General features: G+C 30.9%; 2 protein-coding genes across 9 annotated transcripts; one reads left to right on the top strand and one right to left on the bottom strand.

Annotated features, from left to right (window-relative positions):
- Positions 1-5427: 5427 nt before the first annotated feature.
- Positions 5428-7346, bottom strand: LOC114195574 (aspartic proteinase PCS1-like). Its single transcript, XM_085674901.1, has one exon. It carries the CDS (start codon positions 7211-7213, stop codon positions 5837-5839), a length of 1377 nt encoding a protein of 458 aa, XP_085531027.1. The 5' UTR covers positions 7214-7346; the 3' UTR covers positions 5428-5836.
- Positions 7347-17899: 10553 nt separating this feature from the next.
- LOC114174712 (carbon-sulfur lyase) lies at positions 17900-19721 on the top strand. 8 transcript variants are annotated; one of them, XM_028059561.2, is made up of 2 exons: positions 17900-18016; positions 18973-19721. In XM_028059561.2, exon 2 carries the CDS (start codon positions 19041-19043, stop codon positions 19452-19454), a length of 414 nt encoding a protein of 137 aa, XP_027915362.2. In that variant the 5' UTR covers positions 17900-18016; positions 18973-19040; the 3' UTR covers positions 19455-19721. The 8 variants fall into 8 exon arrangements, with proteins under 8 accessions (XP_027915362.2, XP_027915392.2, XP_027915378.2 ...); XM_028059591.2 differs by having other exon boundaries at positions 17914-18016; positions 18980-19721; XM_028059577.2 differs by lacking the exon at positions 17900-18016 and adding an exon at positions 18026-18122.
- The last annotated feature ends 77 nt before the right edge of the window (positions 19722-19798 follow it).

Below are 19798 nucleotides of genomic sequence, written 5' to 3'. Positions count from 1 at the left end.
GGTCCGATACTCGATTTGGGTTTTGCCCGACCCGAAACTAATAAATGGTTGCGAAAATGAATGAAAACTACTTTGAGGGCTTGCCATTTCAATGTTGAAAAAGTGGAGTTCGTCGGTTTTTTTGGGAAGGCCCATTAACAGCCCACTTAATGCAAACATAAAACAAATGAAGGCAAAGTATTTATATTTGAATAAATAATATAGGCACTCATCATACAATTATAATAAATTATAAATTTAAATTAGTCAATTACCTTAAAATTCATATAAAAAAAAATTGATCGACATAAAATACGACACTTCCTAATTGTTCTTCACCAAAATCAAAGGGCATTACAGAATTTGAACCCGAATGTGTTTTCCGGGTCGGATTCCGAATTAAACAATGTTATTTATAGGGCCAACAGGAGCTTGAGATGAATTAGTGATTTTAGCCCACGATCTATTTGGGTAAGGAACAATTGCTATCTGTACCCCCAACAACTTTTTCTTTCACCAATTCAAACACTTCTTCCTCTATTTTAAATTGATGGATACGAAAGTCACCGATCCATAAGTTAAAAGGCGAAAAAAATATTTTAGTTGTGCAAAGCCTGTTCTGAAACTATCTTTAACAATATTCTTTGATTTTTATAAGAATAAATTTATTCTTTTACCTTAAAAAATCACTTATTATTTTATAATTTGTAATAATTTAAATTATATTATGGGTTCCATCAATTCTCTTACAGTGGAGGTTAGTTGGTTAAATCGTGATAGTTAAATAGTTATATCTAATGCTTGTCCAGTATTCGAAATGTTAAATAAAGGTGTTAAAATTTGAGGAAAAAACAGTGTTACATGAATCCAATATTTTAAAGATGGATGAAAGAGGACGTTGATGAGTTGTAGTACCCACTAAAGCAAACCCTAAAGAAACCTTCCACATAAAAAACTCGCACCATAGGTATCAAAAGTTCTATCATTCTTGGATATTCTCTTAACACAAATCTCTATACAAGCTCTTATTAGAAAGACTAGGTAAAGGGTTGGGTTGGGACCATTCCCACAAATGTGCAACCCATGCTCATAACATAACCCAATTCACCCTTCTTTTTCCACTTTACAGATTCATTTCACCCTTCAATTCCAATTTTAAATTTGGTCTCTTTTTCAATGAATTCGGCAGCGTTTCTTGTACCGGGTGGAATATTATATCCCAACTTTCCACATCTTTTGTTTCTTTTGTGCTCAAAATCAGAGATTCCAACTTAGCCATAGCTGTAAAATAAAAATAAAAAGAAAAAAATTGTTTGTGTAATTATTATTACTAGAATCTTTGGTGAGAAAATAATGTAACATTTTCCTTGGGATTGCACTTTTCTTTTGTTCTCGAGACTAGGTGAAGTCTGCTCCACGGTCTTATGGCCAGCTGGTTCCTATAAATAAAATAATGTTCTGATTGTGACGTAACTTACTTTCCACCTATTCTCTGTTCTCTATTCTCCCCTGGAACAAATAAATTCCTTTCCCCTTTTCACCCTTCACTCCTCCACTCTCTACTACACCTGCTTCCACACATTCTTCCTAATAATAATCAATCAAGTTTTATGGATTCAATTCAAATCATACCTTCATCATGTTTTTCTTCACATTCATCCAAATGAGTTAGGGCTATGATATCTTGTACCAATCATACCCATACAATTATTAATATTTATATTTATTGGTTAATATACGAATAAATTTTTTGAGAAATCAAACTTTAGACGGTTTCAAATACAGGGACTAAATAGTATTTAATTAGGTTGTAACTCATTTATGGTAATGGGCCATTCCATGTTTGCTTTTTTTTTTGACTCCTATATCACTTACCTGTCCCACTCACTTCCTTCTGCCATTTTTATTCAGAGATGTTTCCTTCTCCCAATTTTCATATTTCATGGAAAAAAGACAGTTAATACTGGAATATTTTAATACTTAATATTTACTACAAAATCATTTCTAGCCACGACCTTGTTTAATTCCTTGCAACCCTTTTCATAATTAGTTAAATAGTATAAAATGCAGTTTCAAACTCATTTTAATAGTTAATTACTTCAACTCGAGTCATGAACTAAATACACTCAAATTTAATTGAAATTTTAACCATCTTAAGCACACAAATGTTGTAAATGCTCTCATATTTTCCCACTAATATGTGCTACACTTTAGTATAACTTTATAGAAAACTATTAATTATACTTCAAATTACATAGGACAAAATAGCTTTGTTTACAAAAAAGGTTTTTAAAATCGTGAATGTGGGAGAAGATAATGTATCTCAAAGAATATAAACTTCACTATATTTATAAACTCAGGTCAAGCCCTAAGAGATTGGATTAACCTAAGGAATTGGATTTTATCCTATTATAAATAAAATTCAATCCGGTCTACTAAATATTTTTATGAAATTCTTGTAGGAGTCATTAAAAAAGGTTATAAAAGATAAAAAAAATATTGATTTTACTTATTTTAAACTTCTCTTTCTTTACAATTTTTATACAATAAAATAATTTTAGTTCATTTTCTCCTCTCTTTTTTTCCTTATTCCTTCATATTTTTCAAAGCAATAATGACCAGGGAGGAAAATCGGAGGGTGTAGTAGGGTCTCACTGACTATCCAATGTGAGGATTAAACAAGCCTAGATAGACCTAGATCGTTACTTAAATTGATGTTCCCATATTATAACATAAATAAAAGAAGTAAACATTTATCAGTGTTTTATGTGGTTTGGCTCATAAACTCATTGTCTTAAGGTTTTGGTTGAGAGTGATGTTAGTGTCTTATGTGGTTTGGTTCAGATCTCATTGATGTTGTTCTCCCCAATAAAACACTCTGTAAAATCTGACATAATATATATATATATATATATATATATATATATATATATATATATTAAAATAAATTAAAATATCCAAACGACAAATTGTTAACCGGGCCAAGTCTGTTCACAGTGGTTATATTATTTATGTGATCCTTCATATGTGTGTGTGAGATAATATTTTAATCAAAACATTAAATATGTAGGGTCACCGGGCAGTTGTAAAGTGTCTTTCATTTATAGGTTAGTGTACCTTGCAAATTAAGCCTATTGTAGGTTCAACATAGTACAAAAACTTATCGCTTCAGCAAAAGGTTAAATATATTTTTACTTTAATAAATAAAAATGAGTTATATGCTTATAAGCACCATGTAAGAGAGAGATTAATAAAAATCTCAAATAATTTTGCATTAATTATACTCCAAACAAACCAATCAAACGAGTTCTTGAAACATAATTACAAAAATTACAATTGCAACAGAAAGTAGATTGGTTGGAAACAAAAAGTTGAAACCCTTTTGCTTAGATGATTAATCGTTGTAGAGGCAAACAAAACCTAATTGAACGTACACCAATGAAATTTATTTGACAAAAAACAAGTTAGGTGTGGAAATGGAATGGGGTAACCATTGATCATTCTATATTTTGTGGGGGCATGTGTGGAGAGATTTTTATGCTTGTGGTGTGAATAGCATTACTGTATTTCCTTTATAAGTCATATTTTAATTTATTTTTGTTATTATTAATAATTACAGGCTGTGCATATAAGTATTACTTTAAGAACAGTTAAAGCCTAAGAAATCAGTAGCAAGAAAGGAAATGAATCATAACCTATTTGTTTGGTTATGAAAATTAAATATAATCAAAAGTTGACTTCATAATGAGTTAATGTTTTGACTTTAATTCAAAACAAAATAATATTATGATTTCCATATTATTTTACTCATATCTTTTTTATTTTCTAATATGATTTAGTGTAAATTATTTATTAATATATTACTATTTGACGTTCTTTAAGATTAAAAAACTGTTCATAATTACTAATGTATTTGCTTAATTTGATTAAAATGGGGTTAACTTTATTCCCACAAGGGTGTAACATTATTTTGTTAAGGACTTTAATCATACGAAAGATATTGTCGGGAATTAGAAGTGTCTCGGGCGGCGAACTATTCGAAAGTAGCTGTTCTTGTCCCATCCCACTTCGTTTCTTCTTAGTAATCGTAAAATCTTGTTCCTTCACTTTCTTCCTTCTACTACTAATGTCTTTGTCCTCTTCTCATCAAACCAATACCCTTTTACCTTTTTCGCCAAATCTTATTTTAAACTACTATTATCATATTGCTAAAACCACTTTTTGTGGCGGCATGCCCATTCTTTTCTTCTATCAGATAACTTTGGTTAATAGCACCATTAGTCAATGTTTTAGGGGTCAAATTTTAAACATAAACATGTTTCTAAGATTTTGCCTCCTATATTTTATGTTTTCTTTTCTCACACCTGCATGTCTCTCGCCATTTTACAATCTCGTGTTAATCGTCGATGATCTAAATTATGTACTTTTTTTTTTCTTTAGTTGGGTAATAGTTGCCATTGCCAGCTCATTCCCTCTTTTTGAAGATTCATCCAAAAATGCAAAAAAAAAAGGAAAGAACTTTGGCTTTGCTCACAAATTAGCCAGGGTTAGCAACGTGAGATTGATGAATAAAGATGGAGTGAGAGAGACAAGCACGTGCCAATGAGACAAAGAGAATCAATTAAATCAATTAAATTGTAAAAAAGAAATATAACCTACAAATTACATCTCTTTTAACAAAGGGAAAAAAAGTAAGTTTCTTTAAAGTTTATTTGTCTAAAATAAATTATGAAAACATATAAACTAAAAAAGTTATTACAAGCATATATGCATGCCATAGAAATGCTATGCATATTCATATTATTGATTGTCATTGAAAATTATACTAATCTTTGTTATTACATGAACTTTATATTTAAATTGTAAAAATTTAAACTAATAATGAAAAGGGTGGTCCTTAACTTAACACTCGTTAATGAAAACATATATGTGAAAGGTGAAGAAAAGTTGAGTAGTGATATTGAGGCAATGCAGATTTAAAAGAAGCAGTTAAAGATATTGCATGAATGGTGTGATGTAGATTTGAATTCGAAATAGAGAGACAACTGTTTTGAAGTAGATAAGTTTTGGACATGAGAAAGCAATTGCAAGTTGCAACATTGTGTGATGAATGCTACCAGGTGTCACATTCAAACCTTAAGACCGCCACTCTATAACTTCTTCATGGTCCTCCCAACTTAATTACCAAAACAAAAAATTTTGAACCAAACACACAAAAACCATTTCTATTGGATGGGATAATTCATTTCCTTTTATTAATCACCAATAATACACATTTTTTTTTACTTCTTTAATGTGCTTTAAAACTACGCCTGCATTGCCAAACAAATTATTACTAAAACGCGTTCCAGGGTTGCCGAAAGCGATTTCGTATTTATAGTAATTTTGTCTATGAACGCCTAAAAGGTTCAAGAGGAGGAGGACATTCGCAATATAGTATATATAACATTATATTTAAAAAAAACAAACCAATGGTTCATATATATATTAATATTAAATTTATAATAGACATACTCTAATTAATCCTCGTATATATACAATGTGTCATGGTCTCGTTCATATTACAGAGAACAACATATTTATGTGGCTTCCTCACACATACTCCAAAACCAGCCCCACACGTCGATCTTAAACGAACCACGTTTTGGTGTCATCATGGCAACAGCTGCAGAACTTTCTTTTTCTTCATCGCTCTTGGACCGTGTGATCAGTTTCAACTTCATTATCATCATCATCTCACCGGTATAACACTCCTCATACACGTGACACGTTGATATTTCCTTCGTACAAAATCCCTAATTACCTACAGCTGACACACGTAAGGTACGTGCACCATTACGTATCTAAGGGTTTCCCTCTATGGAGCCAATCTGTTACAATCAGCCGCACCGAAACCCACTCTGCGATTGGCGAGATCAAACTCCACCCACAGATTCTGCTGATGGAAATTCCCGATGATGTTACTGGCCGCACCTAATTTATCAGAGTTGCCAATCCCGACGCAATGGACCCCACCCTCCACGGAAGCCAGAACCCCCTCCTTGGGAATCACTATTTCCACGCCCTTCTCGAACTCAAACACCATGTCCCCTATCATCCGTCCGATCTCAATCGCATTCCCGTCGAAGCACATGTCCGCAATGCCACCGTACACGTAATCCTTCTTCATTCTTGGCCCCACAGTCCTCACTACTTCCGCCCGCACCTTATCATAAGCCTCATTAACGAGGTAAGTAAACTCGGATCCGGAGTCAACCATGGTTTGACCCGACCCGCCAGCGTCGGCGCGAAAAACCGCCGGCGAAATGTTCAGTTTTCTGCCCCCGATTCTTATCCCCTGCAAGGCGACGGTATAAGCCAAGGGGTCAAGATTTGGCATACGTTGACTCTGAGCAAAAGTCAACATCGGGATAAACCGAAACCGGAGAGAGTTCGGGTTGTGGCCCAGGTAGAAGGAGCCTGTTGGAGTGGATCCGGGTCGGGTTTCTCGGGTGGGAACGCAGTAGGAGAATTTGGTAATTTTAGATTGTGAAGCGAATGAGAGGCGTCCACGGTTCATTCCCAAAATGCCCCTGGGGTCGGTGGACTCCGTGGCGCAGCCGAGGATCAAAGGAGGGGTAAAAAGGGAACGGGAGAAAGTGAATTTTTCTCTGACGAGATTTCCCTCGGCGTAGGTACCGTCGGCGTAGAAGTAGGAGTAGTGACAGAGGCGGTTCTGGTCGCAGGAGGTGGGGAGGGTAAAATCGGGAATCCGCGGTTTGCAAACGGGGTGAGTACAAGGGAGATTAGAGAAAGTGGAGGAGCGAGAAGGGTCAAAGGACGCCGTTGGAGGAGGCAGCCTGGGTGGTTTTTTGTGACACTGAATCCAGGAGAGTTGGCTTCCGGTGTCCAAGACCATAGGCTGAACCTGCGGCGGGGTCCCAATGGGAAGGTTGACGATCAAAGCCATGGAGTAATTGAAGGTGAGCCTGTAGTTATAGGGAGAAGAAGGCGAAACGAGTCGCGTGGTGTTTCTGGTGCGGTTTGTGTACACAATGAGAGAGTCGCGTAGCATGTTGGAGGCGGTGTTGGTGGGGAGAGGGAGTGAAGTGAGAGGGAAAGAGAGTGAGAATGAGGTGTGGTTGAGTTGTGCAGAGGAGAGAAGAGGAAAGAAGAAGAAGAAGAGTAGTGTTGGAGGCATGATGATGTTGTTGTAGGAGAGAATGGCATCGCAGGTTGTAACGGTGTGTTGCATATATATAGAGGGAGGAAGGGAAGAAATAAAGGGAAAAAGAAGACGCGTTTTGATGGGTTGAGTGGGGTGTATGTTGTAATTCTATTTGGGAAATTGAGATCTATCTGTGTGTATGTATCTCTGCATCTTACGTTATGTTTTGATCCCACCCAATTAAATTTGGGGTGAGATATTTAAAGTTGGAAGGTGTGTCTTGCTCAGATGGTTTTATAATTTCATTTATGTGAAGGGGGTATCTGTCCTATCATCTTTCTTTACGCCCCTTCTTTATTACGCTCCCATACTTCTCACTATTTTTTAAATACATTTTATTTCAATTATGCTCAATTCTAGTATTTGCTTCTTTTAACATATGCACCTATCCAATTTAATTTTATTATTAATATTATATATTTTTTTAAACACATAATATATTTCAGTAGTTTAAGAAGTTAGTGGTGTGTGAATTTTGGAAGATTAGATAAAATATTAGAAGAAAATATTTTTGTTGTAAGAAGGAGGGTGACATATGATGTTGGTGAAGAACAGCCGGTTCTTGGAAGAAGAAGTGGGTAACCCAACATTTTGTCACTGTAGTGGTACGACAGAAGGTGATGTTTGTTTGGGTGGTCAACTCCTCAGTGAGTGAAAAAGAAACAATACTAAACTGTTACATCCCCGCCAAAATATTTTCTACACTTACTTTTTTTATTAAGGTTTCTAACTTCGATTTTTAATACTTAATCTTTAACGAATATATGTAAATTTAGTTTTAACAACAATTTTATTATTTTTCAAATATTTTTACTATTCTTAAATTAATAATATTGCCATACAATTATTTTATTTAAATATTTGTAGATATACGTATACTGGTGCGTGATACTAAATTATCAATAAAAATTAATATATTAATATTGTTAACTTAAAAGTGACAAAAATAGTTATCAATGTTAAATTTATGTGTTTATTAAATATTAAAAATACTGAAAATAAATTGAAAGTGTGAATTTTATTATTGACTCATTTTAGATTTACCAAAACTTATTTAACCCTATTTTTCTATAAGTGGTTTGATCCCAGCTCATAAAGCATACACTTTCCGCAAGTTATTACTTAATGCTTCATTTCTTTATTTCGGTTAGTCCTATATCGTAATCCAAAAGGGTTTTGCTGACTCACTCAATAAAAAATAATTAAAAACCTTTCCAAAAAAATTACACATAAATGTATAAAAAATATTTTTATATTTAAATCAAAACCCTATATTTATCTAACGCCTTCTTCATTAGTTAAGTTGGAACACATTATTATGAATTAGCGAAGATGATGTGAATTTTCACAATTATATGAAGATGCAAATGTGATGCAAACCAATTCATTGAATCAAAATACAACTACACACAACAAGACGGTGCAAGTAAAAACAGCGAATGTATAGTATAAGTGCATGTGCATACAATCTGATAAACAATGTGGATATTATGAGGAGATTTGAAGCATTTGTTATCTTCATTAAATTGTCTACTTCTGAGTAAAAAACAGTGAATCAATTGTTATCTAAAATATTGAGCCGCAAATTCCTTTGTCCCAATTGGAAATCCTATAACTTTCTTTCCATAAAATGTTTGCATATTTTGTCACATTATAAAAATTGTTTACTTTTTTTAATCAGCAAATTTTGTTTACTTGCATCTTACTCTGTACAGCTCACAGATTATGTCTCCCGTTTCAATGCATGCGTTTGAAAAAATATCCGACAAAAGCATTCAAATTATTTAATATTTTGTCACTACGTAAAACAACCATCTAGATTGATAGCTATCTAATCATCAGTAGGCGAAGCAAGTTAGGCAACTATCTTGTACCAAAATTATATCATTGTTTGTTACTTCTCGGTAAATATACATTTTTTTACAAAATTTCTGTCCTGTTTAAAATAGCATTAAAATAAAAAAAAAAATCTTCTGTTATTCCTAACCTTTATTCATCTTAGTCGATTTTGACCATCGATTCTGATACCAGTTGTTAAGTCTATAGAAGAATAAGTTTTATTAGAGAAAACAAGCATCAATTAAATATGAGTTCAACCACATAAGACATTGACATCATTTTCAATCTAAAACCTTAAGATAATGAATTTACGAATCTTGATCTTTATATAATGCTCTACCTTCTCTTCTCATCTCTAACCAATACGAGACTTTGACTCACACTTAGATTCTTAACAATTTCAGGAAAATACAAAAATGTATTTAATACTCATCATACAAACGTTTGCTCAATTTTATTAAAAGTTATATAAAGTTTATTCAGAATAAAGTTTGCAAGAGAATAATTCAATTGAAATAACACATGTCATTCGAGTGTAGAGATTGTTGAGTGGACAATGCATGTAGATAAAGAAACAAAATACAATAGCCACATACACCATTAAATAATTAATTGAATGCAAAACTGAATACTCAGTGAACATCAAACAAATGATGTTGGAGATATTAAATTCCCAAACACATTTGAATGCATAAAAACTAATTCACGGGTCATATAAAAACATTTTTGACCAAAAATCACCTGTTAGAGATTGTCCCCAGTCTCACTAACATTTCATTGTGAAAATGGCATCAACAAAACGAACAAGAATGTAATCGACACTTGGTCTGCACCGGAGAGCAAATGAAAAAAAAAAAAAAAGTTATGCAAAATCATATAAAACGTCAAACTAACTAATTATAATACAATTTTTTGGTCTCTATTAAAATAATATTGTCTGATTATACCTAGATTAAAATTACTAATAAAATATTTGCAGAAAAGTAATATCTTATTGATATGTATAAACTAATAAGAGAAGAATCAAAGTATAGAATAAAACAAGAAAGACTAATATAAACAATTCGTATCTATGGGCTATGTTATGCCGCAAACATAAAAAAGCAAAGATTAGTCGCATATAGTCATAAGCAATCCTAAAAAAAATAAAAAATATTAAATAAAGAAATAGAAATATAAGAAAGTGTCAATCTAATATTCAAACTTTTTAATTTCTAAAAATTTGATATTAGTAACAAAAAGTTCTCAACAAAGTTACCATGCCAACCCATTGTTTAATTCCTAATAAAAATATAAAGCGGTCAAATTAAACTGCGCTGCAGCTGTGTATGTACATTTATAAATACAATTTATACACACTTTTAATATGTATTTGAGCTTCTTTAATCTATTTTTATGCTTACTTTTGAATACTTAAAATTGGTTTTGACAATTAAGACTGAAAATGATTTAATCATAAAGAGTTTGATGATGTATATTTTAAATAACTTTGATTTCGTAGGTGGATTGAGATAAAAGTTTAAGACAAATATACAAAACAATGTCATGGTAAAAGAAAAAAACAAATGTTATTTTCTTAAAGTTCAAATTTTACCATAGTTGTATTGATTATTAATTATAATTTTTTTTAAGCGATTGACTATCTGTCAAGCAAATATAGTCAAACAAAAATAACTAAATAAACAATGTAAATAAGTAGTCGAATAATTTATAATATTATAATATCATCGAACATTAATAAAATATTATATATATTTTAAACATGGATACACAAGTGCTATCCATATGTATTTACATTAGTATATATTAAAATAATATATTAATAATGACAGTTACGTGATTATAAATGACAAAATTTAATTTTTTAATTTATTTTTTAATTTTAAAATATAATTTAAGAGTAAAATATAAATATTTCTTTTGACATTATTATAGCTGTTTTTCATCTCTTTTATTTTAAAACATACTTAAAAATAAAATGAAAAGCATCAACAAAATTTATTTATTGTTTTATATGATTTTTTATATTAATCACATATTTTTACACGTTTTAATATGTGAAAACAAGTAAGATAATATTTATATTATTTAGTTAATAAAAATATCAAATTACATAAATTCATTTTGAAAAAATCAATACTTAATAAACTAATAAAATTTAATCAAAACTTACTTAATGTCTAAAATTATGAAAATTTTGAAATTTAATTAAACAAAAAGTACATATTAAAGAATAATAATAATTTAATCCACTTTTTTTATCAAATTTTAACCCACCATTACTCCAATCACTTCAAAAAAAGTGAATTAAAGTATCATTATCTCACATTAAAAGATGAAAATGTAAATAATGATTGCTTTCTAGGGATTTCAAAGCGAGTCAAACTCGTCGAATTAGCACACCAGCCTGTCCGAAAAAAGGCAAATCGGGTTGGAATTTCGAATCCGCCAACCCGTTGTGGTTTAACCCATATAATTTGCTAATCCGTTTTTTTATTATTTTTTTACTTTTTATGTTTAAAATTTATATATATATATATATATATATATATATATATAAACAAAAATTTTAAAAAAATTAAAAGAAAATGAAAAGAATTAAAATAAAATAAAACTTGACAGGCCAGCCCACTAGTTTGTCCTAAAACAGAACGCGTTGAATTGTGCAACTCAGCCCGACCTAGTATTTTTTGACGGATCAAAAGTTGGACGGGTCAAAACAGATAAGACTGACCCGTTTTTCACTCATGCTACTTTCTCAATTTAGTGTGCAAATATTATAATAGACGTGTTGAAAACTTCTATCTTAATTTCATAATCCCCCGAAAACATATTTTCCTGATATTTTTCATTGTTATTTCTTCGTAATTTAAAAAAATATATATCTTCTTAACTTAACCAATGTTATACAATATATCAAGATAAAGTGTTCCATTAATTTTATTTAAAAAATTGACCAATCCTATTTCTTGTGATTTTAATGAATTTTTCATCAAAAAGAATCAACCATCATTAGTCGTTGCCTTTATCATTTTTTTTTTCGATAACAATATCACAAATTATATTCCTCATTTACATTTATTTCATAATCCTAAAATTACACCCCAAAATAACTGAAACAAAAATGAAAAACACTTTATTGTCTTGGATGGATGTTAAAAGGTCATATATTTAAAACTAACTAACCTATTTTATATATCTAACCCATCATTAGGGTTTGGATAATAGAGTTCCTACTTTCTGACCAAACAAATTTCAAACAGAAAAGTTTTGTAAAAACATCTTTTCAGAATTCACCTACATGTCATTTATAGCCTTGTTCTCATCCCAGAAAGAAATAGTGGAATTAGAGGAATACTGTTACTTGGTAAAAATAAAATGTTTCATGACATGACCCACTCAATGATTGAAATTGGCCATGTAGGTCGGAATTGGACCCTTTGTATAATATATAGTTTTGTATCAACATATATCTTCACATAATTTTTTTATGCAATAATATTTAAAAAGCTTAGTTTATAAAAAAAATAACAACTCTAATTATATATTATATGAAGGTTAATTATTTAGACCGGATGATCTAAAAGCACATGGTATTTTTCCATAGATATATAGGAAAGAAAGAAAAAAAAATGATAAACATATAGTGAAATTGGATATATAAATAATTATTGAATAAGTCAACGAAGGTAGTTTTATGTCTTTGGATGAGCTTGAAGAGAGCCATTTCCACTCATAAATTCTTGCTCTGTACAAACTTAGACCACCAGATATCTCGTGGGACATCACAAAAAATCATAATTAATTAATATATTGCATAACACTCCATATCATTTATCAATAGTGTCTTTCAATTGACAGAGGATGTTTAAGAAAAACGTAAGTATCATTCAGATATACTTTATTTTTTAGAATAAGTTATTTATTTATTTATATAATTTAGAAAATAATTAGCAATAAAGCGATGATAAAACGTGAAATATAAGGAGGATTGAGGTAAGTCGATTTTTGAGATAGAGATGGAAAAGAAAGAAGGTGAATGAATTAATAATGAATGGTCACAATCATGGACCAGGGTCAACCATGAATTAATAATTTAATTTCTTTTGCAATTTCTGATTATAAAGAATCAGACATCATGAACAGAAATTTGTACCGCTAGATGTTTCAAACTAAAATTGAATATTAAATTAATATTTTTAATGATAAAATAGTAGTTAATATATATGAACAAGTATTTTAATTGTCTGTACGTTAGAGTAATGTTTCAAATTTAAATCTATCGAGACAATATTATTAGAATTAATTATTATAATTAATGGATTTTTTTTAACTCTAAAGGTTAAAAAAGAAAAATAATGTTTGATCTCAACTTTTAAACATATGAGATTGTTTATATACGAAGTGAATAAAAGTTCAATTACAGCCAATTTAGGAGTATTGGGTAACATTAATTAATGTTAACGAAATTTTGTTTGGATATTTATGAAAAGAAGTTGAGTGATTGAAATAAAATTAGTTAAATAAATGGAAATATTGAAAAGTGATGAGTGAGGTAGTAGAAGCTAAAAATGGCATGAGTATGTGGTCCAAAGGAAGTGTTTGGGTTGGCATGTGATTTGTTTCACAACCTCCTCAAACAACATGGACTTGTTCCCCAACCCATCCTTCTTTCACTTTCTTCTTATCTTTAGACAAAAGCAAAATCATCAACTGTTACTTACTGCTAACAAATCATAATTTCTTAAAAAAATTTATAAATAATAATTTCTGTGAGTTAAAACATATTTTTGCATAAATTCAAAATTTTTATTCAGAAAATTTTCAAAAATAATTTACAATTTAACTTCTTTTCTCGGAAGTAGAGTGATTGTATTTTATATTTTAGAGCAAACTTTGTCAAGAGAGATTTATATAGAGTGATGCAGCCTAATTGGTATTGGGTATGATAGATTCAATGACGGTGAACAATGTTCAATACTACATTATTGTTATTATCAATCTTAGTCGAGTTTACTGTTTGAATGCTTTTGAAGATGTCAAATAGTGTTTTCTTCGAAGTTGAAAGAGATAATAGTTACAACATTATCATAAAATTTAATTGAAGTTAACCTCACACCTTTTAAGCAACACTATTTATGAAATCATTTTATCTTTTTTTTTTTTAAAAAAAAGTTAAAAAATCTTTTTATCCCAATTTTCGTTCAGTTTTGTTATTTTAGTTCTAATATTGTTTATTTGTTTAAATAGGTCCAAATTTTTGTCAATTTTGTTCAATTTAGTCATTTTTTGTTAACGTTGTTTAAATAATTAACGGTAATGAACGCTGACTGTCACATGTTACTTTATAATTTTTTTTACTTTTTAATTTTAATTTTAAAAAAAAGGTCCATGTGTCGATCTAATAGTTGCGTCATGTGTGAAGACCAATATTTTATCTTCAATTGATTTCTATATTCGTTATTTTTGTCCAATTTATTTCAAATTTTGTTTAAAATTAAATAATTTTATCTTAGGTATACCTATCATATTCACTTATTATGACAAGTTCCCAAATACTTGTCATATTAAATTGAATTTACTATAATTATTACTCAAATACCTGTCGTAGTAATAAGTCATATTTACTATTTACTATGACATGTTTTTCTGACATTATAAAAAGAGTGTATTTTTTATAACTTATACAATTATAATGTCAGAATATTTATCATAATAAGTGTTTTTTTACGATGTGTTTTCTTACCCTCAGTGAAAATTATATATTCTAATCAAGATATATGATGTTATTAATATATTATTTTAGCTTAAAGCCTATTCTAAGTACCCATTAAACCACGGTGAATCAATATCCAATAAATTATATATGGTGTTGAGGGGTACAGAGAAAGAAATGGACAAGAAGACCTTTAACCACAGAGAAGGCAAGGGGAGCACCAAATAAAAAAATATGAAGCATGAAATTCGAGTGAAACCATTTTAGGAAATGCCACAGAATAAGTAAATAGAACACAGTTAGTTCAATTCCGGAAAATTCAGTACTGTGAGATACAACAAGTGATTGCTCAGAAATAAAGACTTGTATTTGTCACTGTTATTTATCTTTTTGTCAGAGAGAATGAAGGCATCACTGAGATCAACAAAGAGTGAAAGTGAATCCCCGAAGGAGGCAATTGAAAATATGAAGGCCTGATTAAATGCATTGATTCTTAAATAATTAATGTATTAAATTTTATGTATTTGTCACTGTTTTCCTTTTTAAAAACTATGTATTAGATTGTTAAAATATATTGGAGTATAATTCGCGTGGCCTTTTAAATGGTTAAAAACTGGCGAACATAAAGGTCCACAATAGATTTTGTTTGTAAATGTATAGCAGCTTGTTGGTTCATTGTATTTAGGAATGCAAGTTTCAAACTGAAAATCTCTGCGTTTTATTTCTTCTGGTCAATAAAGAAAGAAAGAAAAGAAGAGCTTAGAACTTCCAAATATGGGCACGAAAATTGGTGTTGAGCAGTAATGCATGGAACACCTACTTTTCTCCTCTTGTTGGGGCAAAGAAATGGAACAACTGAAGACGGCAAGAGCTTGCAGAATCTAAGATGGTTAATTGTATGAGGACACAAATCTTAAACTTTACACAATCTACACCTTTAAATATTCTCACAAAAAATCTATACATCGACACGTGCATGGGGACATCAACGACAACAACAGCTGAAACGAATCGAGTACGTTTCAGAGTATCTCGCTGTTAGTTATTACTATGAATGAAGTTTCATCTCATGCATTGCACAGCATAAACTATATATTTTGCATGCCTTGTTTATAAACGAAGTAGATGTTAGATTTATAAAAGCACCAATAAGACCCGAGTTCAATCACATAAAATATACATCACTCTCAACCTAAAATTTTCGGAAGTATTACTGAGGAAAACAAACACCAATAAGATCGAAGCTCAACCACATGAAACATTGACACCACTCTCAGCCTAAACCCTTAGGGCAATGAATTTATAGGTTTTTATTAGGTTTATGGGTCTTTATTCTTATATAATACTCTACTTTTTCATTTTTAGCCAATGTGGGACTTAGATTCACACTTATTTATATCTTTACTTTCTCATTTCTAGCCAAGGTGAGACTTAGACTCACATTTATATTCTTAACCGTAGATAAGAAAGAAATAAGAGGAAATAAAAGATGTTTTTAATGTATTGCACGGATCGGAGTAAAAAAAAAACCGGCAAGAATTAGAAGAAGAAAAAAAACACTGCTAAATAAAATTGTATAAAATATGTATGTAGGTGTTGTATAATTATAAAATAAATTTAACTCCAGAAATTGAACTTTTTTACTTCATTATTTTTTTTCTTAGCATGATTTTTCTACTTTTGCTTTTATTTTTGTGTTTACTCACATCCTTGTTACAGTGGATGTTCTAGCTTTGCCTAGGAAAGTGAAATACAACAATTTGTGTTCTACCTCTTCATGTAACATTTATCTAGCTCTCTACGAATCAGTATGCCGAAATCAATTACCACAACGGACAGAGGAAAAAAAAATCTAGATGTACTTAGCCCAACGCATAAGAAAAAAAATTTGGGTTTTACTTGCTGCACCCCACATTTTCTTCGTGCATCCCTTCAAAATTTTAAAATAGCTATTTTATCCTTGAAAAAAGTGATTTTCAGATTACATATGTTGGAATCTTTTGGAAAAAAAAAGTTGGAACAAAATTTTCATAATAGAATTTCAGGAAAGAAATTTCTGAAATAAGTTTTCATAATAAATTTTTTGGAACATATGAGATATATTTCAAAATAAACTTTTTCATAATGAAGTTTTCAAAATAAACTTCCCTGTCTTTTGGAACAAGTTTTTCGAAACACCTATACGAATTGTGTTTTTAAAGAGTTTTTGGGATCATACATGTTCCGATAAAAACTTTCCAAAACGAGTTTTTTTTTTTTTCTGCATTTTCTATTCTTTTTCTTCCCTCTCTTCTTCCTTTGCAGCTGATGTGTGGTGTGTGCAGTAATGAAGGATGGCTGAGTCTTTTCCTAGTACTGATGTGTGTGCAGTAGTGCAGATAGTAATTATTGGGGTGAGGGAAGCAGTAGCCTCAAATCTGGAGGTTGAGGGTCAGACCCAACTTCAAATTCTAATGATATCTCGAGAAATAAAGAGACAAAATCGACTTTTGTGCTGTAAACATGTAATAGTGAACATAGTAATGTATGAAGGTGTCAATGAATGAATTATAAACAATAAGTTTAACAAAACTTAGAATTATCTAAGATGCATAAATAATATTACTTAAATAAATATTTAAAATTCTATATTAACAATGACAGATGTTTTAATTATTAGTTCTAATAATTATCAATAAAATGATGGTTCAATATTTGATATAAGTGTTATACTTAATATAAAGTATGAAGAAAATATTGATATAGGAATGTGTCTCGGCCACTTAATCTATTAAACAATTTTTTTCCAAAAGAAAATTATATCCGAAATTTGAAAGTATAAACTGGCGGACAGTATAGAAAAAACATGGATTTGGGCCTTGAGACTGTGATTTGAGGAGATTAAAGATAAATGAATCTTCCTTATTTAGCAAGCGCTCTACCAATAGGTGTTAGTTATTGGAAATTGATGTCCTTTTTATTAAAGGAAAAAAAAAATAGGACTATATTATTTTGGCAAAATTTAATTTTTTAACACATTAATTTTTTTTCCTTTTCAATTTACATTAATTTTTTTTATCCATTACTGTCACGTATGTATTATAAAAATTTATTAAAAAATAATATTCCAAAAAGATAACATATAGATATGTATGAAGCAGAATACAAAATAATAGAATATTTGATTCTGACGTATTTAGCCTTTGTTACTTCAAAAGAAAATTAGTAAGTTGAATACAGTTTTTCGAATTTGAAGTTGACATGCCCAAGTCACAACCTGCAAGACAATATAACTGGTATACATATTTCATTTATTTTTTTGATTTAATACCCATCTGACGCGATCGTGAAAAGGTTTTGAGAATCTTTGATTTAATTTTGCTTCTTGCAAAGGGTTTTTCGGTATTTCTCAATACTTTTCCCTTTTCTTGATCAATACCTTTGCGAACTAAGCTGATTTGTTTTTCTCTTGCGTGCACTTTGATCAATGTTTCCTCGTTTGTTCTAAATTTAGACCATCAACGCTTTCTCCATAGTTTTTCATTTCCTAGGGTTAGTGGGTAGTTGGAAATTTCATAAAGTTCTTGTAAATATTTTATAGAGGTTAAGAGGTGAAATGAGGGGAGGGGTGGCTGGTTGTGGCTTCAAACAATTGCGAGATGTTTACGGGAAGTTCTTCCTTAGTTTGGTATCAAAATACGGTTCCGCCACTGTGATTAATTGATTTGTGTGTATGCAAAATTTGAAAGCGTGAAGCTGAGTTGTCGTAGTTTGAGGTAAAACTATTGTTGCCTCAGTTCAAGATAGTTGTCTCAGTGGAAACACGCTTGCAGTATGTGACAATAAGTTTCAACATTAATGTGATTGTAAGTTGAATTTTTTATGTGCATACTTTGTAGATCTTTGAATGAAACCTGATTGAGTTGCACAATAATATTTCAAAATCTTTAGTTCTTCTCATTTTGTTAAATCAAAGATTTATTCATCTAAAAAATAGAAGTCCATGTTTAATTTATGTGAGCCTCATCGAATTCCTCACTTTGATTTGCAAAATCCCCCCACCTTGTTCTTTCTCTTTCTTTGGAAACAAAATGTGTAATTTGTTAGCAACATGATTTGTCACAAACCCAGAATTTATTTATTACTGAATTTATGGATATGATTCCAACTTGTTCCCTACTTGATTTTTAAGTTCTGATACCAATCTGAGTCTTGTTTCTTTGACTTGGTCTTTGTGCATGACAAACTATAGTTGACAGGAAGCTGTGACCGTAGAAGCCAACATTTCAATCATAATCACCAGCTGTTGAGAACTGTGAAATGGATGCTGAAAAAGTGGCACACAGTGGAGGTTGTCATTGTAAGAGTGTAAGGTGGAAAGTGGTTGCTCCTTCCAGTGTTGTGGCATGGGATTGCAACTGCTCAAACTGCAACATGAGAGGCAATACTCACTTCATTGTGCCTGCTGACCAATTTGAGCTTTTGGGAGATTCTGTGAAGTTTCTCACAACATACACTTTTGGCGCTCAGACTGCAAAGCACACATTCTGTAAAATCTGTGGCATAACCTCCTTCTATTATCCACGCTCGAATCCAGATGGGGTCGCAGTTACATTTAGATGTGTTGACCCTGGAACATTGACCCATGTTGAAATCAGACATTTTGATGGCAAGAATTGGGACACCGCATATAATCAGACAGGTATCTCTTCATTTTCAAAGGTGGAGAAGTAACTCTCGTCACCTCCAGGACTGAAAAATAGGATCATTGGCACTCCTGCGTCATGTTTTCATGCCGTGGATTCGTTGTGTTGCAGTGTGTTGCTACTGCAAATGCTATGGAAAAGATAAATCTGATGCAATACAATACAAAATTATAGAAGGTTTGGGAATGTTTATGCTTCTAGTATGGTTCCATTTTGTATGTCAAACGTGTCTTCTGAAGAGAGAACTGCTCGAGTTTAATTTTCACATGTTATTAAAATAACTATTTCTACAGAATTACTCACATAAATTATCTGAAGTATAATTTTCAAAATAACTATTATAAACTCAACACATTTATTATATGTAACAAA

Source organism: Vigna unguiculata, chromosome 1, assembly GCF_037176805.1.
Source record: "Vigna unguiculata cultivar grain cowpea cultivar isolate G323 ecotype 2 chromosome 1, ASM3717680v1, whole genome shotgun sequence".
NCBI classification, from domain to species: Eukaryota; Viridiplantae; Streptophyta; class Magnoliopsida; order Fabales; family Fabaceae; genus Vigna; species Vigna unguiculata.
This window is presented reverse-complemented; position numbering and strand designations above follow the sequence as displayed.